The 20,536-nt window shown below is 46.5% G+C and overlaps 1 protein-coding gene across 2 annotated transcripts in view; it reads left to right on the top strand.

Moving 5' to 3' along the window:
- The first annotated feature begins 15,783 nt into the window (after positions 1 to 15,783).
- Positions 15,784 to 20,536, top strand: part of TRANK1 (tetratricopeptide repeat and ankyrin repeat containing 1) — a 123,145-nt gene continuing 118,392 nt past the window's right edge. The window contains exon 1 of one of the 2 annotated variants that reach the window (XM_032269764.1): positions 15,784 to 16,069. In XM_032269764.1, coding sequence (XP_032125655.1) covers positions 16,047 to 16,069 — 23 coding nt within the window. In that variant the 5' untranslated portion in view covers positions 15,784 to 16,046. Of the gene's footprint in view, positions 16,070 to 16,090; positions 16,562 to 20,536 lie in introns of those variants that run through there. The other variant, XM_032269772.1, reaches the window with a different exon arrangement.

The following is a 20,536-nucleotide window of genomic DNA, read 5'->3' as shown; positions in this document are numbered from 1 at the left end:
GGGAGGCAGAGGTTGCAGTCAGCTGAGATTGCATCACTGAACTCCAGCCTCAGACTGTGTCTCAATAAATAAATAAATAAAAATAGAAATTTATTTCTCATAATTCTGGAGGTTGGGAAGTTGAAGATCAAGGCACTAGCAGATCTGGTGTCTGGTGATGGCTTCCTCTCTGTTTCATCAATGGCACCTCTTTGCTACATCCTCACACAGTGGAAGAAGGGCAAATGGGACTAACAGACTCCCTCAAACCATTCTATAACACTAATCCCTCATGGATGGGATTAGTCATGACCCAACCACCTCGTAAAGGCCCCGCCCCTTAATACTATTGCATTGGGGATTTTCAATATGAATTTTGGAGGGACACAAACATTCAAACTGTATCAAAACCATCAAAATCACTTTGAAACAAAGAAAGAGCATTTTAACCTGTTTTAAATTTCCTTCACTTAATATATATCTCTTTATATATATATATATATATATATATATACACACACACATATATATCCTGAAATATATCTCTTTCCATATCATATAGTGTCGAACAATTTCTTATGGCTAATGGTCCATGGAGAGTAAAAACAAAACTAGTTCTTTTGTTTTGTTTTTTTTGAAACAGAGTCTCACTCTTGCTCAGGCTGGAGTGCAGTGGTGCGATCTCAGCTCACTGCAACCTCCACCTCCTGGGTTCGAATGATTCTCCTGCTTCAGCCTTCCAAGTAGCTGAGATTATAGGTGTGTGCCACCATGCCTGGCTATTTTTGTATTTTTAGTAGAGATAGGGTTTTGTCATGTTGGCCAGGCTGGTCTCGAACTCCTGACCTCAAGTGATCTGCCTGCCTTGGTCTCCCAAAGTGCTGAGATTACAGGTGTGAGCCATTGGTCTCGGCCAAGGCTAATTCTTTTGAATTGTTTGCTAATCATCAATAGTCACTGTTTCATGGTGGTGAAATTATGGGTGACAATTTTTTACTCTCACTTTTCTGAAAAAGTGATAAAATGGTTTTGGAACTTAAAAATAACTTGCTATATCATCTTTATATGAGTCCACTAAGCAGAGATTTTTTTTTTTTAAGCACCTGCATTATATAAGGCCCTATGGAGGAAGCAAAGATGAATGAACCTCTATCCCTAAAGAGGAGGAAAATACAGAAGGAATACACATGAGGGAAGGCCTGATTGATTGTGAACTGAGTGGTGTATGGTCATCTTTGCTTGATCTCAGCTAATGTAAAGATAAATCTCTGTATGATATTTAGATGTCATTAAAGTTGGATCTGTAAATATGCTGAGCCTGAGTACAGTTTCCATCCACTTGTATTAAGATAAAATGTGAACCTGCCAGTAAGTCGTGTAGCTGGACACTCCCGCCACATGGTGACGGCATACCTAAGTGGAAAGAGCAGCTCCTGGTGTTAACAAGTCCCTGCAGGACTGAAGCTAGCTAGGGAAAAGCAGCAACAATTATATCACCCTAGGAAACAAACACCTTTGCAAGTGTGGCCATGGTTTAAGATGGCTGTCAGCAGAGTCCTGGAAGCACTTTCTTGTTCTTATTACCCACTACTTCAGTTGTCCCTACACAAGTCTCTGCCCACAGTTCCCCTTTAAGAATACTTTATTATAGGCCAGGTGTGGTGGCTCATGCCTGTAATCCAAGCACTTTGGAGGCCAAGGCGGGCGGATCACCTGAGGTCGGGAGTTCAAGACCAGCCTGACCAACATCGTGAAACCCTGTCTTAAAAAAAAAAAAAAAAAAGAACACTTTATTATAATTATTTTATTTCATTTGTTGTCTTACTTGCCACCCTAGTGTTCACACCATCAGAGACCACTGCAGCCTTTCTGTCCTTTAGTCCTTTAATTTCATTTCCAGACTGTTCTTCCTCTTTTCCTCCCCTTCCCTATGAGAATGTTTCCCAGGTCAAATGCAAATTCCTTAGCCATCTTGCTGAATATTATTTTCCTCCACCCCAAAGCTGTTATAATGATAAACTTATTGTCATGAACACTAATTTTTAATTACATCCAGTAACCTCATGACATTGGTTCATTACTGATACATGCTGTTTATTCATTCATTCCTCAAAGCACTGTGTCAGCAAAGTGCCAGGGAGCCGGGAACACAGAATGAACAAGAAAAGTCCTGGACTTTGAGGTGCTCACCATCTAGTGATAGATGACAAACAGTTATAAAATGATGTGATGAGGGCTGCAATAGAGGCATGAATAAGGAGTCTCGAGCAGGAGGCGGTGAAAATGGGGAGGCTGGGCTGTCTATCTGGGACAGTCCAGGTTTACACATGCGAGGTAATGATAAAGATAAGTCATAAAGGATCTTTTGGAGTTTGCCAGGTGAAAGGAGGTGGGAAGGTCATATTAGGCTGCAAAATTAAGAACACGTGAAAATACCCGTAACTCTTCAAACTGTCTAGAGTTCAGTAAGGTCAGGACAAACCAGGTGTAGGACAGCTTCAGGCTTCCTCAGGTTGCCAGCTAGATCTGATAGAGGTATTTGGTTTTATTTGTGGTAAGAAACTTGCCAGCCTATCTGGCCTGTCCGTGGCTGAGTTTTATTTGGTAAAACACTGTGTCGAAATTTTGAATTAGTTGAACAGGAACTTGCACATAATTAAATCAAGTTTTCCAGTCTCTATCAGAAAACCAAAAGTTTTTTGACACCGAGCTCACCAACTCCATGGCAACAATTAGCTGGAAGCACTTGAGAAGGAGCCTGGCTATCCCAGTTTGCTGTAGACCTTACCTTTCCTGCTTACTTCACCTACCTGGCCAGACACATTTAGTTGTGATATTTGCCCGACCTCTGTAGACAGCTGAATGTGACCTCTGTTTTACTATATCTGGGGGCCCCAGTTACAGGAGTAGGCCAGGATTCTGGTGCAGAATGCTGGAGAAATCTGCACTTTCTGGAGGTGATAATGAAGGGGAAGAAGGAGACAGAAGTTGACCCAGCTGCTGAAGGGCGCCACCCGGGGGGGATGGGTCACAGCACAGAAAGAGAAATGAGGCACAGTCCCTTCCTGTGGCTGGGGCCTGCAGGAGGAAGAGTGATGAATGAAGATGCTGGGACCCATTCCTTGGACATTAATCCTGACCTGCGGGAGTAAGAGTGATAGGTTCACCCCTAACTGTCCTGGGAGCCGGGGCAAGAGTTCAAACGGAGATCCAGAGCCCACAGCCTGCTCTTTCTCTTCCTATCCTTACTCTGTCCCGCCAAATAAGGTACGCATGTGTGCACGCACCCCAGGCCACAGGTCCAAGTTCTGTCCACAGCTTCCCTAGGTGCTGGCAAACAGCTGCCCCTTGGTCAACCCTTGGACCTGGGGGTATGTGCGCTGGTACATGGCCCACTCTCAGGAAGATAGACTCAAGAACCAGGACTGACCAGCCTCTTAAATCACTCTTAGAGCTGTTTGGGCAGGAAATTTTTGGGGTCTAGGTAGCCCAAATGCGGTTTAGAAGCTAGGTGTGGACTCTGGATGGGCACATTCCCTTGGGCTGGTAGAGTCCTCATCCCCTATGGAGGGGCATGGTGAGAAGAGACTCAGAGTCCTGGAGCCTTATAAACTTGAGGGTGAGTGCTGAAATACTGTCAGGAACAGGGACACACTTGGGTTACTATGGGTAATGGGGTCTGTATTAGTTTGCTTGGCCTACTGTAACAGGGTACCACAAATGGGGGACTGCAAACAGCAGACGCTTATTCTCTCCCAGTTCTGGAGGCTAGAAGTCCAAAATTAAGGTGTTGGCAGGATTCGTTCTTTCTGACGGTTCTGAGGGAAAATCTATTCCCTGCCTCTCTCCTGGCTTCTGGTGACATCGGACAGCCGTGAGCTTGCAGATACATCACCCTTCTCTCGGTCTCCATCTTCCCTGGCGTTCTCTCTGTTTCTCTGTGTCTGCATATGGCCATTTTCTTATTAAGCATACCAGTCATGTTACATTAGGGGCTCCCCCTGCTCCAAAATGACCTCATTTTAACTAATTATACCTGCAACAACCCTATTTGCAAATAAGGTCATATTCTGAGGTACTGGGAGTGAAGACTTATATGTATCCTTATTGGGGGACACAACTCACAAGAGAGTCTATCATCAAGTCACAGGCACCGACAAAGGAAGCAGGACTCACAAGCTTGCAGAAACCACCTTGCAGCCAGGGCTTCTACAGCTTGGGAATAAGATGGATGTTTCCCCAGGACAGCTTGGTTCTCATTGACTCTTTTTTTTTTTGAGACGGTGTCTCACTCACCCACGCTGGAGTGCAGTGGCATGATCTCGGTTCACTACAACCGCCACCTCCCAGACTCAAGGGATCCTCCCACCTCAGCCTCCTGGGTAGCTGGGAGCACAGGTGCATGCCACCACACTCGGCTAATGTTTTGTATTTTTTTTTTTTTTTTTTGAGACGGAGTTTCACTCTTGTTACCCAGGCTGGAGTGCAATGGCACGATCTCGGCTCACCGCAACCTCCGCCTCCTGGGTTCAGGCAATTCTCCTGCCTCAGCCTCCTGAGTAGCTGGGATTACAGGCACGCGCCACCATGCCCAGCTAATGTTTTGTATTTTTAGTAGAGACGGGGTTTCACCCTATTGACCAGGATGGTCTCGATCTCTTGACCTCGTGATCTACCCGCCTCAGCCTCCCAAAGTGCTGGGATTACAGGCTTGAGCCACCGTGCCCGGCATGTTTTGTATTTTTGGTAGAGACAGGGTTTTGCCATGTTGCCCAGGCTGGCTCATTAACTCTTGCTAACACATTTACTGATGATCTAATAGCACAGCACCCCTGCCCCTACTCATCAGCTTCAATCACTCCTACTGCTTTCCCAACCACCTGCCTTCACTCTGTGTATCTCTTTCTCCACCTGATGGCTTCAGCTGAATCTGGCCCTGTGGCCCCTATAGCTGCTCTTTCCTTGTTTTTCATCTTTTGCTCCCACTACTGGTTGCCCCTAACCTCCAATTCAAATTGCTGAGAGATGGTCTGGTCCAGCAAATTGCTGTGGTCTCTGTTGGCATAGCTTTCTCACCAGTTTGCCTCATGGGAAAATGGATAATCTGCACATTGGCTGCCCTAGGGATAGGTGCCTGCCCAGTCAGGTCCAAGTAGGTGTGTCTGTGGTATTCATGGCCATTTATCTCTGGGAGGCAGCCTAGTTGGTTTATTAGCAGGTGGCTAAGGACAGGCAGTTGCCCATTGCTCCTTCTAAGACAAGGTTTCCCAACCTTGGTATTACTGACATTTTGGGCTGAGTAACTCTTTGTTGTGGGGTACTGACCTGTCCATTCTAAACTATTTAGCAGCATCCCTGACCACCATCGAACAGATGCCAGAAGCACACTTTCCCCTTCCAGCAGATTTGTGACAATCAAAAACGTCTCTAGACTTTGCCAAATATTCCCTGGAGGAAAATCACCCTTGGTTGAGAATCACTGTTCTAAGGGTCTGGGAGGTACCAGAATTAGCCCATCCATGTGGGTGTAGTAGGTGGTCAGGACTGTGAATGTGAAGGCCACTGATTATATATCTGCCTCTGTCAGGGCTGGCTCAGGGACTGAGAGAAGCAGCTCTTACTAAGGGCAGGGGTCAGATAGAGCACTGGTTCATAGATGAATGGCTGTGCTCATTCAAAATGAGGAAATCAAGACAGAGTAGTGTGTGTGTGTGTGTGTGTGTGTGTGTGTGTGTGTGTTGCAGCTGCATGGATTTGAGCAAGCGTGTTCGTTGGTTTACTCTTTGTGTATGTATACATTTTTTAGAACATGCAATTCTCAGTGTGGGTGAACATATCTGGGTTGAAGGCATATATATATATGTGTATATCTTAAGGCTGAACTGTAAATAGTCCATGCTGCCCCTCCTGTGTTATCAGAATAGATTAGTGTCATAAATGACATTGGCATTCTGGGAATGTTATACAGGGTAAGAATGGAAAATGGAAAACCATTTCCATATCGATGTTGAAATGGAAAACAACTTTTGCTTCAGTGTGTGTGTGTGTGTGTGTGTGTGTGTTGTTGTTGTATGACCCTGTTTGCCTCTAAGCATATGTAATAGATAATGATCCCAGTGGTCTCCAGTGACAACATTCTTGAGCATCAGAATCCAGGATGGACTAAGCTCAGGGTCCAAGAGACACACAGCCAAGCCTATTCTGAACTTGTCTCTGTTTTCCAGTTTTAGTCTTTTTTTTTTTTTTTTTTTTTTAATTGAGACAGAGGCTCTCTCTGTCACCAGGCTGGAGTGCAGTGGTGCCATCTTGGCTCACTGCAACCTCCACCTCCTGGGTTCAAGTGATTCTCCTGTCTCAGCCTCCTGAGTAGCTGGGACTACAGGTGACTGCCACCACACCTGGCTAATTTTTGTATTTTTAGTAGAGACAGGGTTTCACAATATTGGCCAGGCTGGTCTTGAACTCCTGATGTTGTGATCTGTCTGCCTCAGCCTCCCAAAGTGCTGGGATTACAGATGTGAGCCACTGCGCCCGGCTGGGTGATTTTCTTATCCTTTGAAATTAATACTTTAAAATTTGTGTTCAGTCTGTCTATAGAGGAGAGATTGAGCAGTGCCTGGGCAAAGGCAGTGGACAAAGACTTTGCTGGAATATCAGCCTTTCCTCTGTGGTTCAGGGAATTTTATTTCAGACCTGACTCTTCACACTGTTTAGTACAAGCAGAACCCTGCATCTAACAAGACTCACTCCTGTTGGAAAGCATTTGAGTGAACTTCTATTGTTAGTGAACTTGTCGTTTGGATTGGTTCTCCATCAGTCCTGCCCCCAGCCCCCAAACCAACTGGTATTTCCAAATGCTCTTTCCAATCCCATATAAAACTCTCTGTAGAGTTTCAGTAGATAAAACCTTCTCCATCTTGTTATCTTTCCAGTAATGTTTTGGGGCTTGTTAGAGGTGAGTAACATAGGCAGCTGCCCAGACAAATCATCCTTTGATCTGTCTCTGCAATCTAAGGCCCTAAGGAGCAATACCAGGTGCCACAGTGCAAAAGCATAGAGAGGCATAGGAGTCGGGGGTGTGGAATGGGGAGGAGAAAGCATTATTGAGCATTCTCCAAAAGGCAGGACTTTCAACCATTTAAAAACATATTGTAGGACTACGGTGAATTGAAAACAAGTATTTGCTTTTTCTGCCTCCTGAAACCCCACTAAATTTTAAAAAGGCATATGGAGGCTGGGCGTGGTGGCTTACACCTGTAATGCCAGCACTTTCGGAGGCTGAGGCAGGCAGATCACAAGGTCAAGAGATCGAGACTATTCTGGCCAACATGGTGAAACCTTGTCCTACTAAAAATATAAAACTTAGCTGGGCACGGTGGCGGGTGCCTGTAGTCCCAGCTACTGGGGAGGCTGAGGCAGGAGAATCACTTGAACCCGGGAGGCGGAGGTTGCAGTGAGCCAAGATCGCACTACTGCACTCCAACCTGGCCACAGAGCAAGACTCTGTCTCAAAAAAAAAAAAAAAAAAAAAAAGAAGAAAGAAAAGGCATATGGAGAGGAAAAGCAGGAGGGAAGGAAACAGCAACAAAAGCCTGGAAGTTAGCCAGGCATGGTGGCGAATGCCTGTAATCCCAGCTACTTGGGAGGCTGAGGCAGGAGAATTGCTTGAACCTGGGAAGTGGAGTTTGCAGTGAGCCGAGATTGTGCCACTGCACTGCAGCCTAGTTGATAGAGCAAGGCTCTGTCACAAAAAAAAAAAAAAAAAAAAAAAAAGACTGGAAGCTGGAAAGCTATTACAAAAGTGGGAAATGGGCTGGGCACAATGGCTCATGCCTGCATTCCCAACACTTTGGGAGGCCGAGGCAGACAGATCACTTGAGGCCAGAAGTTCAAGACCAGTCTGGCCAACATGGTGAAACCCCATCTCTATTAAAAATGCAAAAATTAGAAATGATAGATCCAGAGTATGGATTCTTAACCTTTTATGTGTTATGAACCTTTTAGCAATCTGATGACATCCATAGATCCCTGCTCAAGATAATATTTTTAAATGCATAAAATGAAATGCGTAGGATTATAGAGAAAACTATTTATATTGAAATATAATTATCAACATATTTTTAAAAACTAATTTGTGACATGTCTTCTTTATTAATATATTAAACAATAAGATCTAACAGTAGGTCCAATAATTATAAAGTAGGTAAGAACAAAAACAATATTCTGAGGTATCCACAACAGTGTAATTGAATATGAAAGAATCCGTGATTTCTATTGTTGACAAAGCATTGGATACTGCTTTTATTGTAGTTTTAGTTTTTTATTTGTTTTTGCCCACATACATAATTGAATGCAATGCAAAATTTCACTTAAAGAGTAGTGCAGGCCGGGCGGGGTGGCTCAAGCCTGTAATCCCAGCACTTTGGGAGGCCGAGGCAGGTGGATCACGAGGTCAAGAGATCGAGACCATCCTGGTCAACATGGTGAAACCCCATCTCTACTAAAAATACAAAAAATTAGCTGGGCATGGTGGTGCATGCCTGTAATCCCAGCTACTCAGGAGGCTGAGGCAGGAGAATTGCCTGAACCCAGGAGGCGGAGGTTGCCGTGAGCCGAGATCGCGCCATTGCACTCCAGCCTGGGTAACAAGAGCGAAACTCCGTCTCAAAAACAAAAACAAAAAAAGAGTAGTGCAGATAAAGACGATAATTTTGTTCCTATTCAAACTCACAGACTTCCCAAATTCTGTGCATGGATTTCTGGTTAAGAACTTCTAGTTTAGAGGCTTGCTTAAATTCAGATTCAATATTTTTGGGTAAAAGTTCCTCATTCATGTTGCTGTGTATTTCCTTTTGCATCACACAGGAGGCACATAAAGTCTGGCTGTCCCACTTTTGATGATGTTGGGATTGGTAAAGGAGATTTTAAAAAACCCCGGCCAGATCTCTCCTTTCTCCTGCTGTTTTTTGCACCATTGATAATCACTGACTAGGTGGGCTCCCACTCTTTGAATATGGGAAATCTGAGCATTCAGAAAAAAAAAAATGACTGTAATGATTAAGGTACACCAACTGTATTTTTTAAAATCCATGGGTCATTTAGAAACTTTGCTGAATTCTAGGGTACCAACTCATTATGAAACTGGTAAATAAAGAGAGCAAAGCATTTACCCCAGTTTGTCTAAATGAACTATTTTTCAGGGTAACCACATGAGTGTAAATGAACAGTTCTTTATAAAAGAATTCCAGCTAATAAATGCAGAAAGAATGACATAATTAGAGAAATGATTTTTCTTCTTATTTTTTCTTTCTTTTTTTTTTTTTGTGAAACAAGTCTCTTTCTGTCTCCAGGCTGGAGTGCAATGGCGTCATTACGGTGCACTGGGCACACTGCAGCCTTGAACTCCCAGGCTCAAGCGATCCTCCCACCTCAGCCTCTTGAGTGGCTGAGACTACAGGCACATGCCACTATGCCTGGCTAATTTTTGTATTTTGTATTTTATTTTATTTTTTGAGATGGAGTCTTGCTCTGTCGCCCAGGCTGAAGTGCAGTGGCACAATCTCGGCTCATTGCAGACTCCGCCTCCCGGGTTCCAGCGATTCTCCTGCCTCAGCCTCCCAAGTAGCTGGGATTATAGGCGCAAGCCACCATGCCTGCCTAATTTTTGTATTTTCAGTAGAGACAGGGTTTTACCATGTTAGCCAGGCTCGTCTCGAACTCCCGACCTCAGCTGATCCGCCTACCTCGGCCTCCCAAAGTGCTAGGATTATAGGCATGAGCCACTGTGCCTGGCCTAATTTTTGTATTTTTTGTAGAGATGGGGTTTCTCCACGTTGCCCAGGCTGGTCTCAAACTCCTGGGCTCAAGTGATCCCTCCCCACCTCAGCCTCCCAAAGTGTTGGGATTACAGGCATAGGATTAGTCAAACTACCGTGCCCCTCCTGATGTTTCTTTTTAATGCTTAATTTCTCATGTTTGAACAGTGGAAGCCTGCTTGCAGGATCTTTGGACACAAGCCCATTACTCTTTGGTAACTTCTTTGATTTCTGGAACAACAAAATGTCCCAGGCTCAACTTGTACATTTCTGCCCCAGACTTAGACTCAGTAGTTTTCTTTAGAGTCTTGGTTTCTTGTAGAGAAGAATGCTGTTCAGAGATCACTTCCTGGGTACCAAAGGTGCACATTGTTAATGAGCCCAGTAATACCACATCATATCAAAGATGGACAGAAAGCCTAGAGCAGGACATAAATCATGAGTCCATGCTGGTATTTCTAATTCGGTTTTCAGATTACAGATTTTTCCCCTCAACTTCTTTGATTTTGTATTTGTATTTTTCTCTTATATTGAAAATATTGGTTTTGAATGACACATTGTCATAATTATTTGCTTATTCTAATTTATATTCATTACCAAGTAATATTTTTAAATAAATGTTTTAAAAATAGTGTACCAGTGGCCAGGTGCATGGCTTATGCCTGTAATTCCATCATTTTGGGAGGCTGAGGTGGGCGGATCACAAGGGCAGGAGTTTGAGAACAGCCTGACCAACATGGTAAAACCTTGCCTCTACTAAAAATACAAAAATTAGCTGGGTGTGGGCACACGCCTGTAATTCCAGGTACTTAGGAGGCTGATGCAGGAGAATCAGGAGGTGGAGGTTACTGTGAGCTGAGATCATGCCACTGCACTCCAGCCTGGGCGACACAGCGAGACTCTGTCTCAAGAAAAAAAAAATAGTGTATCAGTATTACTTAGTAAAAATATGACTACTAAATTTAATATTTTTGTTATTTATTATTTTTCCCTTAGTGTACATCCCTGAAGTCAAAATATTGTGTCTTTAATGTCACTTGAAATAATCTTTGTGTAGTTATGCTATCTACTTGATATACAGTTTAGTTTGTCTAAATTTGTTTTCAAATTTAGGAACTGCTTTTTAAAACTTAAATACAACTTCTCAATTATGTTAAATGCGTACACGGTTATGAAGCTAAAACCATAAAACAAGGCATATTTAAAGAAGCCCAGCTTCCCTCCTCGTCTCCTCGACGCCTTTCCTTCTTATAAGCATGTATCACATTTTTGGTTTTCTTTCCATTGTTTCTTTCAGAAATTGTAAGCAAAGACATAAACATATCCACTTCTTCTTACTTCAAAGGTAGCATACTATAAACACTGTTCTCCTCTAGATTTTTCTTACTTAGCAATATTTCCTAGCCTTCATCCCACAGTCTTACATAGAGATACTTCTCATTTCTTTTCTTATTTTTTTTTTTGAGATGGAGTTTCGCTCATGTTGCCCAGGCTAGAGTGCAATGGTGCGATCTTGGCTCACTGCAACCTCTGCCTCCCAGGTTCAAGTGATTCTCCTGCCTCAGCTTCCCGAGTAGCTGAGATTACAGGCATGCACCACCACGCCTGGCTAATTTTGTGTTTTTAGTAGAGACGGGGTTTCTCCATGTTGGTTAAGTTGGTCTGGAACTCCTGACTTTAGGTGATCTGCCCGCCTCCGCCTCCCAAAGTGCTGGGATTACAGGTGTGAGCCATCAGGCCCAGCTTATATATTTCTCATTTCTTAGTACAGCTCCATAGTTTCCCACAATGTGGATGTATCATAATTTATTCAGTCAGTTCTTTGTTGATGGATATCTTGTTTGCCTGTGTTGGTAATGAGTAGCTAAGCATCTGAGGAAAATCCATAACAAGGGGAACAAAACGTAGAACAGAAATCAGAAAGAGAATCTTGGAGAACAGAGCCTATGCAGAAGGAAAAAAAAATCCTATTAACATCTGCAAGGAGATGCTAAAAGATACGTAATCATGAAAAGACAACACGGTACTGCAACACAGGAATGCTCATAGAATAAAAAAGAGCTCTCGGAAAAGCTTAAGTGTGATATCAGAAACAAAAAACTCATTAATAAGAAGTGGAATATAAAGTTGAGAAGCTGTCCCAGAGACTAGAGCACAAAAGGCCAAAAAAGATGGAAAATAGGATTTGAAAATTAAGCAACTATATCACAGAGATCAGTCCTGGAAGTTCAATATCTGAATAATAGGATTTAAAAAAAAAAGAAAGAAAGAAAATGGAAAAGCAATCATCAATAAAATAATTCAAGATATTTTCGAAGACTGAAGAGCTTGAGTGTTGAGACTGAAAGAACCCACTCGGTACCCAGTGAAATCAATGAATAGGCCCACGTCAAAGCAGATCATTGTGTAATTTCAAAACACTACGGAGGAAAAGATTCTTCATGCTTCCAGAGATTAAGAAGAGGTCCTATAAAAAGATTTGTGATTGACAATTGAACCCAGGAGGCAGAGGTTGTAGTGAACCAAGATCACATACCATTGCATTCCAGCCTGGGTGACAAAGCAAGACTTGGTCTCAAAAAAAAAAAAAAAAATTGGTGATTGAATGTTTTCAGAATTCTCAACAGCAGTACTGGAAGCTAGAAGTCACTGAAATAATAGCTTCAGAATTCTGAAGGAAATGATTTCTATTTTTTTCCCCTCTGTTGTCAAGCCTGGCGTGCAGTGGCATGATCTTGGCTCACTGCAACCGCTGCCTTCTCAGATTCATCCTCTCCTCGGCAATGGGCGGATCGCCTGAGGTCAGGAGTTCAAGGTGTGAGCCACTACACCAAGTAGAAAATGATTTCTAGCTGATAATTTTATACCCAGCCAAGATATATCAAGGATAAAGGTTTTCAGATAAGCACAGTCTCAAAAATTTTACCTGATGATGCATAAAACTGAGGGGAAAAAAGTCCTAACAACAAGAAGTAGCAATACAAATGTTATTTAGAGACGTGAGCATAGGCATCAAAATAATCAGCTAAAAGATGTGAAAGTGGTTGTTTCTAGGGAAAGAGTCAGGTGGAAGGGAAAAAGGGGACTGCTCCTTTTTTTTTTTTTTTTTTTTGAGACGGAGTTTCATTCATGTTACCCAGGCTGGAGTGCAATGGCGCGATCTTGGCTCACCGCAATCTCCGCCTCCTGGGTTCAGGCAATTCTGCTGCCCCAGCCTCCTGAGTCGCTGGGATTACAGGCATGTGCTACCATGCCCAGCTAATTTTTTGTATTTTTAGTAGAGACGGGGTTTCACCATGTTGACCAGGATGGTCTCGATCTCTTGACCTTGTGATCCACCCGCCTCGGCCTCCCAAAGTGCTGGGATTACAGCCTTGAGCCACCGCGCCCGGCCCTTTTTTTTTTTTTAAATTGAGATGGAGTCTTGCTCTCATTTTAATTGAGAGGGAGTTTTGCTCTGTTGCCCAGGCTGTAGTGCAGTGGCACGAGCTTGGCTTACTGCAACGTCCACCTCCCAGCTTCAAGTGATTCTCCCGCCTCAGCCTCCGTAGTAGCTGGGATTACAGGCATGTGCCACCACACCTAGCTAATTTTTGTATTTTTAGTAGAGATAGGGTTTCACCATGTTGGTCAGGCTGGTCTTTAACTCTTGACTAGGTGATCTGCCTACCTGGGCCTCCCAAAGTGCTGGGACTACAGGCATGAGTCACTGCACCCTGCTGGGGCCTGCTCTTTTAACTGTGAATGTATAACTAATAAAAATCTAAAAATAGAAGACAGAGAATAAATAATTTTAAAAAGAAAGGTGACATTGATGTGACTTTCGAGGACTACGGTGAGGATATCAAAAGATATACAACAAGATTCTGAGATAGGAAAACTTGTGAAAGAGTGGTCAAAGGGCAGAAGGACCTTTTTTTGTTTTTTTTTAAATCCTCCTCTCCTTCACTAATTTATTGACTTGCTTTTTTTGATGTAAGAACCTGGTTAGGCTTTCTGGAAGTAGACTCCTTGCAGTTGGCAACAACAACAAAACAAAACAAACCCCAAAACAAGAAGGAAAAAAAAAAACCCAAACCAAAAGTATCTCCAAAACCAACCCTCCCCCACAGCCAAAAAACCCAAACCCAAAACCAAACCAAACCAAACCAAAACCCAAACTGAACAAAACCAAAAACCACAAACAGAAAGCTGTATGCCAGAGGAGGCGGTATGGGATTTCCTAAATATAGAATTGGAGGATGCTGGGAAAAGCATTGGAGGAAGGATATGGAAAATCTCCTAAAACTGAAAGGACCAGTGATGTCTGGGAAATAGCAAGTAGCCCAACTATTGGGAGGCTAGCAGTGATTCTCCAACTTTGCACACATTATCGTCTTTCACAAATCCTGATGCGACCGGGTGTGGTGGCTCACACCTGTAATCCCAGCACTTGGGGAGGCCGAGGCAGGTGGATCACATGAGGTCAGGAGTTTGAGACCAACCTGTCCAACATGGTGAAACCTCGTCTCTACTAAAAGCATAAAAAATTTAGCTGGACGTGGTGGTGGGTACCTGTAATCCCTGCTACTCTGGAGGCTGAGGCAGGAGAATCGCCTGGGTGACAGAGCCAGACTCTGTCTCAAAAAAAAAAAAAAAAATCTTGATGCCTATGACGTACCCATACAGATTAGACAATTTGGGAGTGGGAACCCAACATTGATGTATGTGTATGTGTGTGTGTGCATACGCGTGTGTTTTAAGCTCCCCAGATGATTCTATTGTGTAACTAAGGTTGGGAAACACTTTAGTATAGAGTTTGCATGAGGAAGCTAAGATTGGAAATGTGGGGTAAGACTGTGAAGAAGAATCTCAAATGCCCAGCTACTTAACCTGATCTCTGGGAGACAATGGAGTGCCACTCGTGGCTTTTGAGCTGCAAGTGATTTATTGTGATGTTTGGGGAAGATCAATGCACAGAAGAAATCTCTGCGATTCTAGAAGCAAGGAGACCACTAGCTAGACTGAGACTAGTTCACGGCTCAGAATGACCAGTGCAGAGACCTGTGGACTGTGCCTTAGGTGTGTCCACGTGTCACCAAAGCCTCTCTGCTTCACTCAAATGTGTGGTTCCCCTCGCAAAAGCTCTGGGTGGTGTGTCCTTCCCGCCACCAAGCAGCCTGGTGCGGTGGCCCCCCAGAAAAAACGGGCGTGACACCCGGATGCAATGTAGGCCGAAGCCTTGCCCCGGGGAGGGCGGCGCGCTTGGCTCTCTGATTGGGTGGATTCTCTGGAGTGTAGGAAAGTAATCCCAGCCCCAGAGACGCCAGAGGAACAGCAGCGGTGGGGGCGATGGACGTGCAGCTCCCTGGGCCAAGAACCGCGGGGGAGGTGGCAGCCTGAGTGGTCCTCTCCGACCCCCAACTCTGCCAGTCATCTCTGCCCTTCCAGGAGGTGGAAGGACGAGGCAAGACCCTCACTCATTTGGTTGCCTGCCCGTCCAGGCCTGCGCGCGCTTACTCGCCACCGACACGACGGTGAGCGTCGAGCAGCCCGCGGCCTCGCTGCCCCCTCCAGTCCCGGACCCGCAGCCCCCCGAGAGTGGAGGGGCGAGTGCACAGTGAGTACTCAATATTCGCCCGACTCTTGAACCCCTCCTTCGTGGGAGCTAGGGGGCTGGCTCTCCATACTTCCTTTGTTGGAGGGAGGAACGAGGGAAGGAGAAAGGCTCGCCGAGGACGCTGGCCGATTACTTTCTTTACTTCCCTGCCCACAGCCGTGGCCCCCCGAGGAAGGCCCAATTCTCGGTTGCCCGAGGAGTGTCGGAGGTGGGTGTGTGCGCAGCCCCTGATAGTGAAGGGCTCGAAGCACTCGTTTTTCAAAGGCGGCCGAGAGCCACCCCATTGGAGCCCTCGCTTGCAAGATGGGAGACACCGAAACGCCCCTTCTGAGCGCGATGACAAACACCCCCTCCCACTCAGCAGCGACGTGCACGTGACAGTTTTGGGCTCTCGCAACTACGTGGAAACTTGGAATACGTCTGCGGCTGCACCGCGCCCGGGCGCCGGGGTCCCCGCCCCCGCCCCTCTGGTCGCCGCGGGTTAGCCGAGCCGCAGGGAGCCGGGGGTCCCCCGAGCGCCGCCGCCGCCTCGCGCCGCCCCTGCCCCGGGCTCCGGGAGCTTTCGCGCTTCCGCATTGCCCGCCGTGCCCTGCCTACAGGAAAGCGCTTCCCGCGGCGGCAGCGGTCTGGGTGCGGACCCCCCGGCCGCAGCCATGTGGGACCCGCGCGCAGCTAGGTGCGTAGCGGCGCGGGAAGCGCGGAGGCACCTCCGGCCTTCCGGGCCAACCACCCTTCCCGGCGGGGGGCGGCCGCGCGCAGGGACTGGCGACCCTGTGGTAGCGGCCGCACGGCCAGCCGGCCCATCCCCGTGGGGCCCACATCCATCTCGGTGCAGAGCCGAGCCGGTCGCGCGGGGTCGGGCGCGGGGAACGGTTCCGGCTTTTCGGATCCGGAGGGACCAGGGCACGCGCTGTGACCGGACTGCGGCGGCGCGCGGCCTGCCTACCTCCCACCCCGGCCTCGAACCCGCTGCTCGCGGGCCCAGCGCCAAGTCCTCGGGGGGTTCCGGGGGCTGCCGGCACGTTCCTGACCAGCGAACGCGCCCCCGGGGCACGCACTCGGGTTGGGCGGGCGCCCGGGAACGGAGCACAGCGGTGCCCGGGAACGATGCCAGGCGGGAAGGGCGGAATTTGCAGGGAACTTGGAGCGCGCTGGCCTCTTCCTGGCGGTAGGAGGCCTTCTTCCCTGCCCGCCGAATTGTGGGCTGCTGGACTGGCTCAAATTGGGCAGCACGGTCCACCAGCCTCAGCTCACCGAGTTTAGGGACAAGGTGGTACCAGGGACCCGAGGCTGGGAGGCCGAGTCTTTAGAAGCCCTTGTTTCTGCCTCGGGCCGTTTCCGAACCGGAGCTCGGAGTCTGTTGCCTGGGAGGCGCGCTGCGCTTCCCCCTAGCTCCCTGTCTCCGTCCCACGGGGAGCCCTGTGCACTTGCAGCCCGGCTGAGATAGAGCCCATCTTTGTCGTGCAGCGCGGGCCACCTCTTCTCCCTGATGGGGGTGTTTCTGGGCGGTTGAAAGCTTTGGTGCTTTCCAGGGAAATTTTTATGGAACTGTGCAATTTGGAAAATCAAATAAAAAAAAAATTAAGAAGCAGAAGGAGAATGGGGCTCGGAGGTCTCTAGTCCCCCGACCTGCTCCAGCCCAGTTGCTGCTGGTTCAGTTAGTCCTTATGCAGGAAGGAAGAGCTGGGAGCAAAGGCCTTGTGTTCCCAGCATGGGTCTGCTCTCATGCTGCCTCGTGCTGAGCGTTTTGGGTGCCAGGATCCTTTTTGATACAAGGCTGTTACCCGGATGGCATCCTGTTTGGTCCTTTACAGAAAAAAAAAGTACTACCTTCTGTGTGTTGGGGGCGGGGGCGGTGGTCAGGAGTTTGTTTCAACTGTTTTCCCGGCAGGTCTGTTTTGTAGAATTGCAGGATGGGTGCTTGAGTTCCTGTGCTCTTTGTTGGCTTTTGCATCCTCTGCGGGGAGTGGGGGCGGAGGTGGGGTAGGTGTGTGTGGCATCCCAGAGTCCCATTGCCACTGGCCTATGTATGGATTTCTGTCTTCTTTCGACCAAGACCCACACCCACCTATCTATGTGTGTATAACGTATATATACATAATATGTGCGTAACATTTTATACATACACACACAAGTGCAAAATTGTAGCAAGAGCTTCATGGTATAGTTATTCTTTCTACGGGGTGAGGCACAATGACATTTTCCATTCTTTCTGCCTCCGCCCAGAGATTCTCGCTCTGTCACCCACGCTGGAGCGCCACTGCAGCCTCCCCCTCCTGGGTTCAAGGGATTCTCCTGCCGCAGCCTCCTGAGTAGCTGGGATTACAACGGGGCGCCACCACCTGGCTAATTTTTGTATCTTTAGTGGAGACGTGATTTCGCCATGTTGGCCAGCCTGGTCTGGAAGTCCTGACCCGCCTGCCTTGGCCTCCCAGAGTGCTGGGATTACAGACGGGGAGTCAGGGGGCCTGGCCCATTCTGTTGTTGTTGTTTTTTTTTGAAAAGCAGGTCATAAATTTTTAACCTCACTTTATGACTGACTGACCAGCTTTATGGGGCAACGGCAGGTTCTGTTTGGGCTACTCTCAAAGAGAATGAGGAGACTGTCAGTATTTCACTGGGGAATTAACTTTGGAAGTGGGGACTTGGTGTAGGAGAGATGAAGGAGACTGAAATCCATATTTGAGTAATTAGAATATTGTAGGACATGGCTACGTGGTTCAGGCCAGTAGCATCTACAAAGACAGATGCTTTTGGTTAGCTTGTTTCTGTCTACGCGTCCACACAGAGCTGGCTTCTGCATGTATCCGGGTCGGGCCTTGTGTGAATGAATGCTAGGGAGGTAGGGGCATAATGGCTCCTGTTCTTTGTTTTTGTTTGTGTGCTTTTTTTGGAGGAAGAAGAAAGGAAGATGCTGCCACACTACTGCAAACATGGATTCATAGTTTTCTAAATCGATTCTTTGGGTCTTGTCTCAGAATTTTACAGCTGCAATCAACAGCTGGACCAGATCATTTTATAGATGAAGAAATTGAGGCCCAGAACGGCCATCGCTTGTTAGTCATTACCAAGAAGTTAGTGTTAGATCTGGGATTAGACACCTTATCTCTTGACTTCCCAGCCCATGGCTCTCAGGAACCAAATAGAGACTGCCCTTGTGGAATCATTAAACTTACCTTTGCTGGTTGGTTCTGTTTTCCTGAAGTTACTACCAAAGACCCATTTCTATGGTATGTGCCTCGTTATTTCATCTTTGCTTCTGGGGATGAAGATTATTTTAGCAGCCATAATAGAGCCTGTAGCCCCGGTTTAGGGGCGGTAAAGTGATCTGAAGAGGAGGGTTTTAAGAACTGAAGTGGAGATTGGGTGTGGGCCTCTCTGGCCAGTATCAAGTGTGTGGTGTTCGTTTTTCTGACCTTGAGGAATGAACCCTCCTCTGCCTTTCCAGATGGGGAGGTGGAGCTGACACATCAGTGCCTTGCCCTCAGAGTGACTGCGGGCTCATTGCTTTTAAAACAAATTTCCTTGGAGTGCAGCCTGAGGTTCCCAAGGCCAAAAGCACCCTTGTGAGAAATCTTTACAAGAAAGAAAGATTTAGGGCAGCAAAGATGACACTGTAACAGTTACAGCAAAGATTGATAGTGGGGCCCCCCGTTACAGTGATGGGGAGAATGGTTAAGTTAAACTTTAAAAAAGAAAGTATTGAACCAGATAAACAAGCAACTTTGGAACACAAAAATGTCACAGTGCCCAGCCAAGAGTGGTTACTTCTTTGGTCACTCCTTTGGTTAGCAAGGTTCATTCTGCCTGAGCAGACATTTTTCTTGGTCTAAAATTGCATAAGTATTGCCTTGTTTGTTTTTGTTGAAAATCTGGAAGCGTGAATGACCTTTGCCTAAGATACCCTGGCCTCGGTTTACATGAATCAATTCCATCTTTTGCTTAGATGTTGAACCTCAGTGTCAGTGTCTGCCCTGCGCTCACCATGGCATGCTTGCCTGAGCTCCCATGAGCCTGGTGGGCTGGTGGGATTCCTTGCGTGTTTTTTGGAGCCAAGCCGACTCTGGGTTTAGCTATATCTGCCTTTGAAGTTCCAGCAACATTTAGATTGGGATGTTTTTTATTTTTTAAGCACTGAGCCCTCGTAGCACTTGGAAAAAGGGCAGTATTCCCAGTCCTAAAAATCAGTGATGATGTTTTGGAGGAAACCAGGCCAGTAGTGGACAACACAGAAAATACAGAGAATTATAGCGCTATATTCGGTGATCTTGATTCACTGGGACAAGAATGCTCAGACAGCAGCCTTGACCTGGGATGGCTCATCCTTCATGTTCAGCTGTGGCCACCAGGGCAACCTTTTTTTGCTCACCCTTAGACTAGTTTAACCTCTGCCCATGAAGGTCCACTCTACCTGGAGGCTCAATCATTGATAACTTCTAGGTACTCATTGGTCCGAACTCATTGGCCAGGTATTAAGGCCATCGATAATCTGGCCCCCAGAAGGTTTCTCTGACATGCTCTTTCTTCTTACCGCTTCTCACCTCTTTTTACTTTTTGTTTTTCAAGTCAATTCTGCTCCTCAGATATATCCAAGGGTCTGTATTGGGCTATGGAGGATGTAAATATTAAGACATAGGCTCTGCTAATGGTGGTAGAACAGACTTGATGTCACGTAAACCTGTGGGAAAGGATTAGTGGAGGTGCAGGCAAGCACTCTAAGAGACTTCCCAGCTCCTGAATCCTTCCCAGGAAGAAGTATGGGAGGTCAGTTTTGAGCTGCACCTAAACAGGTGAAGAGCACTTCTAACAGGCAGATTAGGGATGCCAGGAGGGAGAGAGGGACATTCAGGTAAAAGGAGCAGCTTCTTATTAAGAATAATGATGGGTTAGGCACAGTGGCTCATGCCTGTAACCGCAGCACTTTGGGAGGCCGAGGCCGGTGGGTCACCTGAGGTCTATAGTTCGAGACCAGCCTGGCCAACATGGTGAAACCTCGTCTCCACTAAAAAATACAAAAATTTGGGCCGGGCGCGGTGGCTCAAACCTGTAATCCCAGCACTTTGGGAGGCCGAGGCGGGTGGATCACGAGGTCAAGAGATCAAGACCATCCTGGTCAACATGGTGAAACCCCGTCTCTACTAAA

Source organism: Sapajus apella, unplaced genomic scaffold, assembly GCF_009761245.1.
Source record: "Sapajus apella isolate SASKATOON/1434 unplaced genomic scaffold, GSC_monkey_1.0 scaffold4, whole genome shotgun sequence".
Lineage (NCBI taxonomy): Eukaryota > Metazoa > Chordata > Mammalia > Primates > Cebidae > Sapajus > Sapajus apella.
The sequence above is the reverse complement of the archived record's forward strand: the minus strand, read 5'-3'. Positions and strand labels throughout refer to the sequence as shown.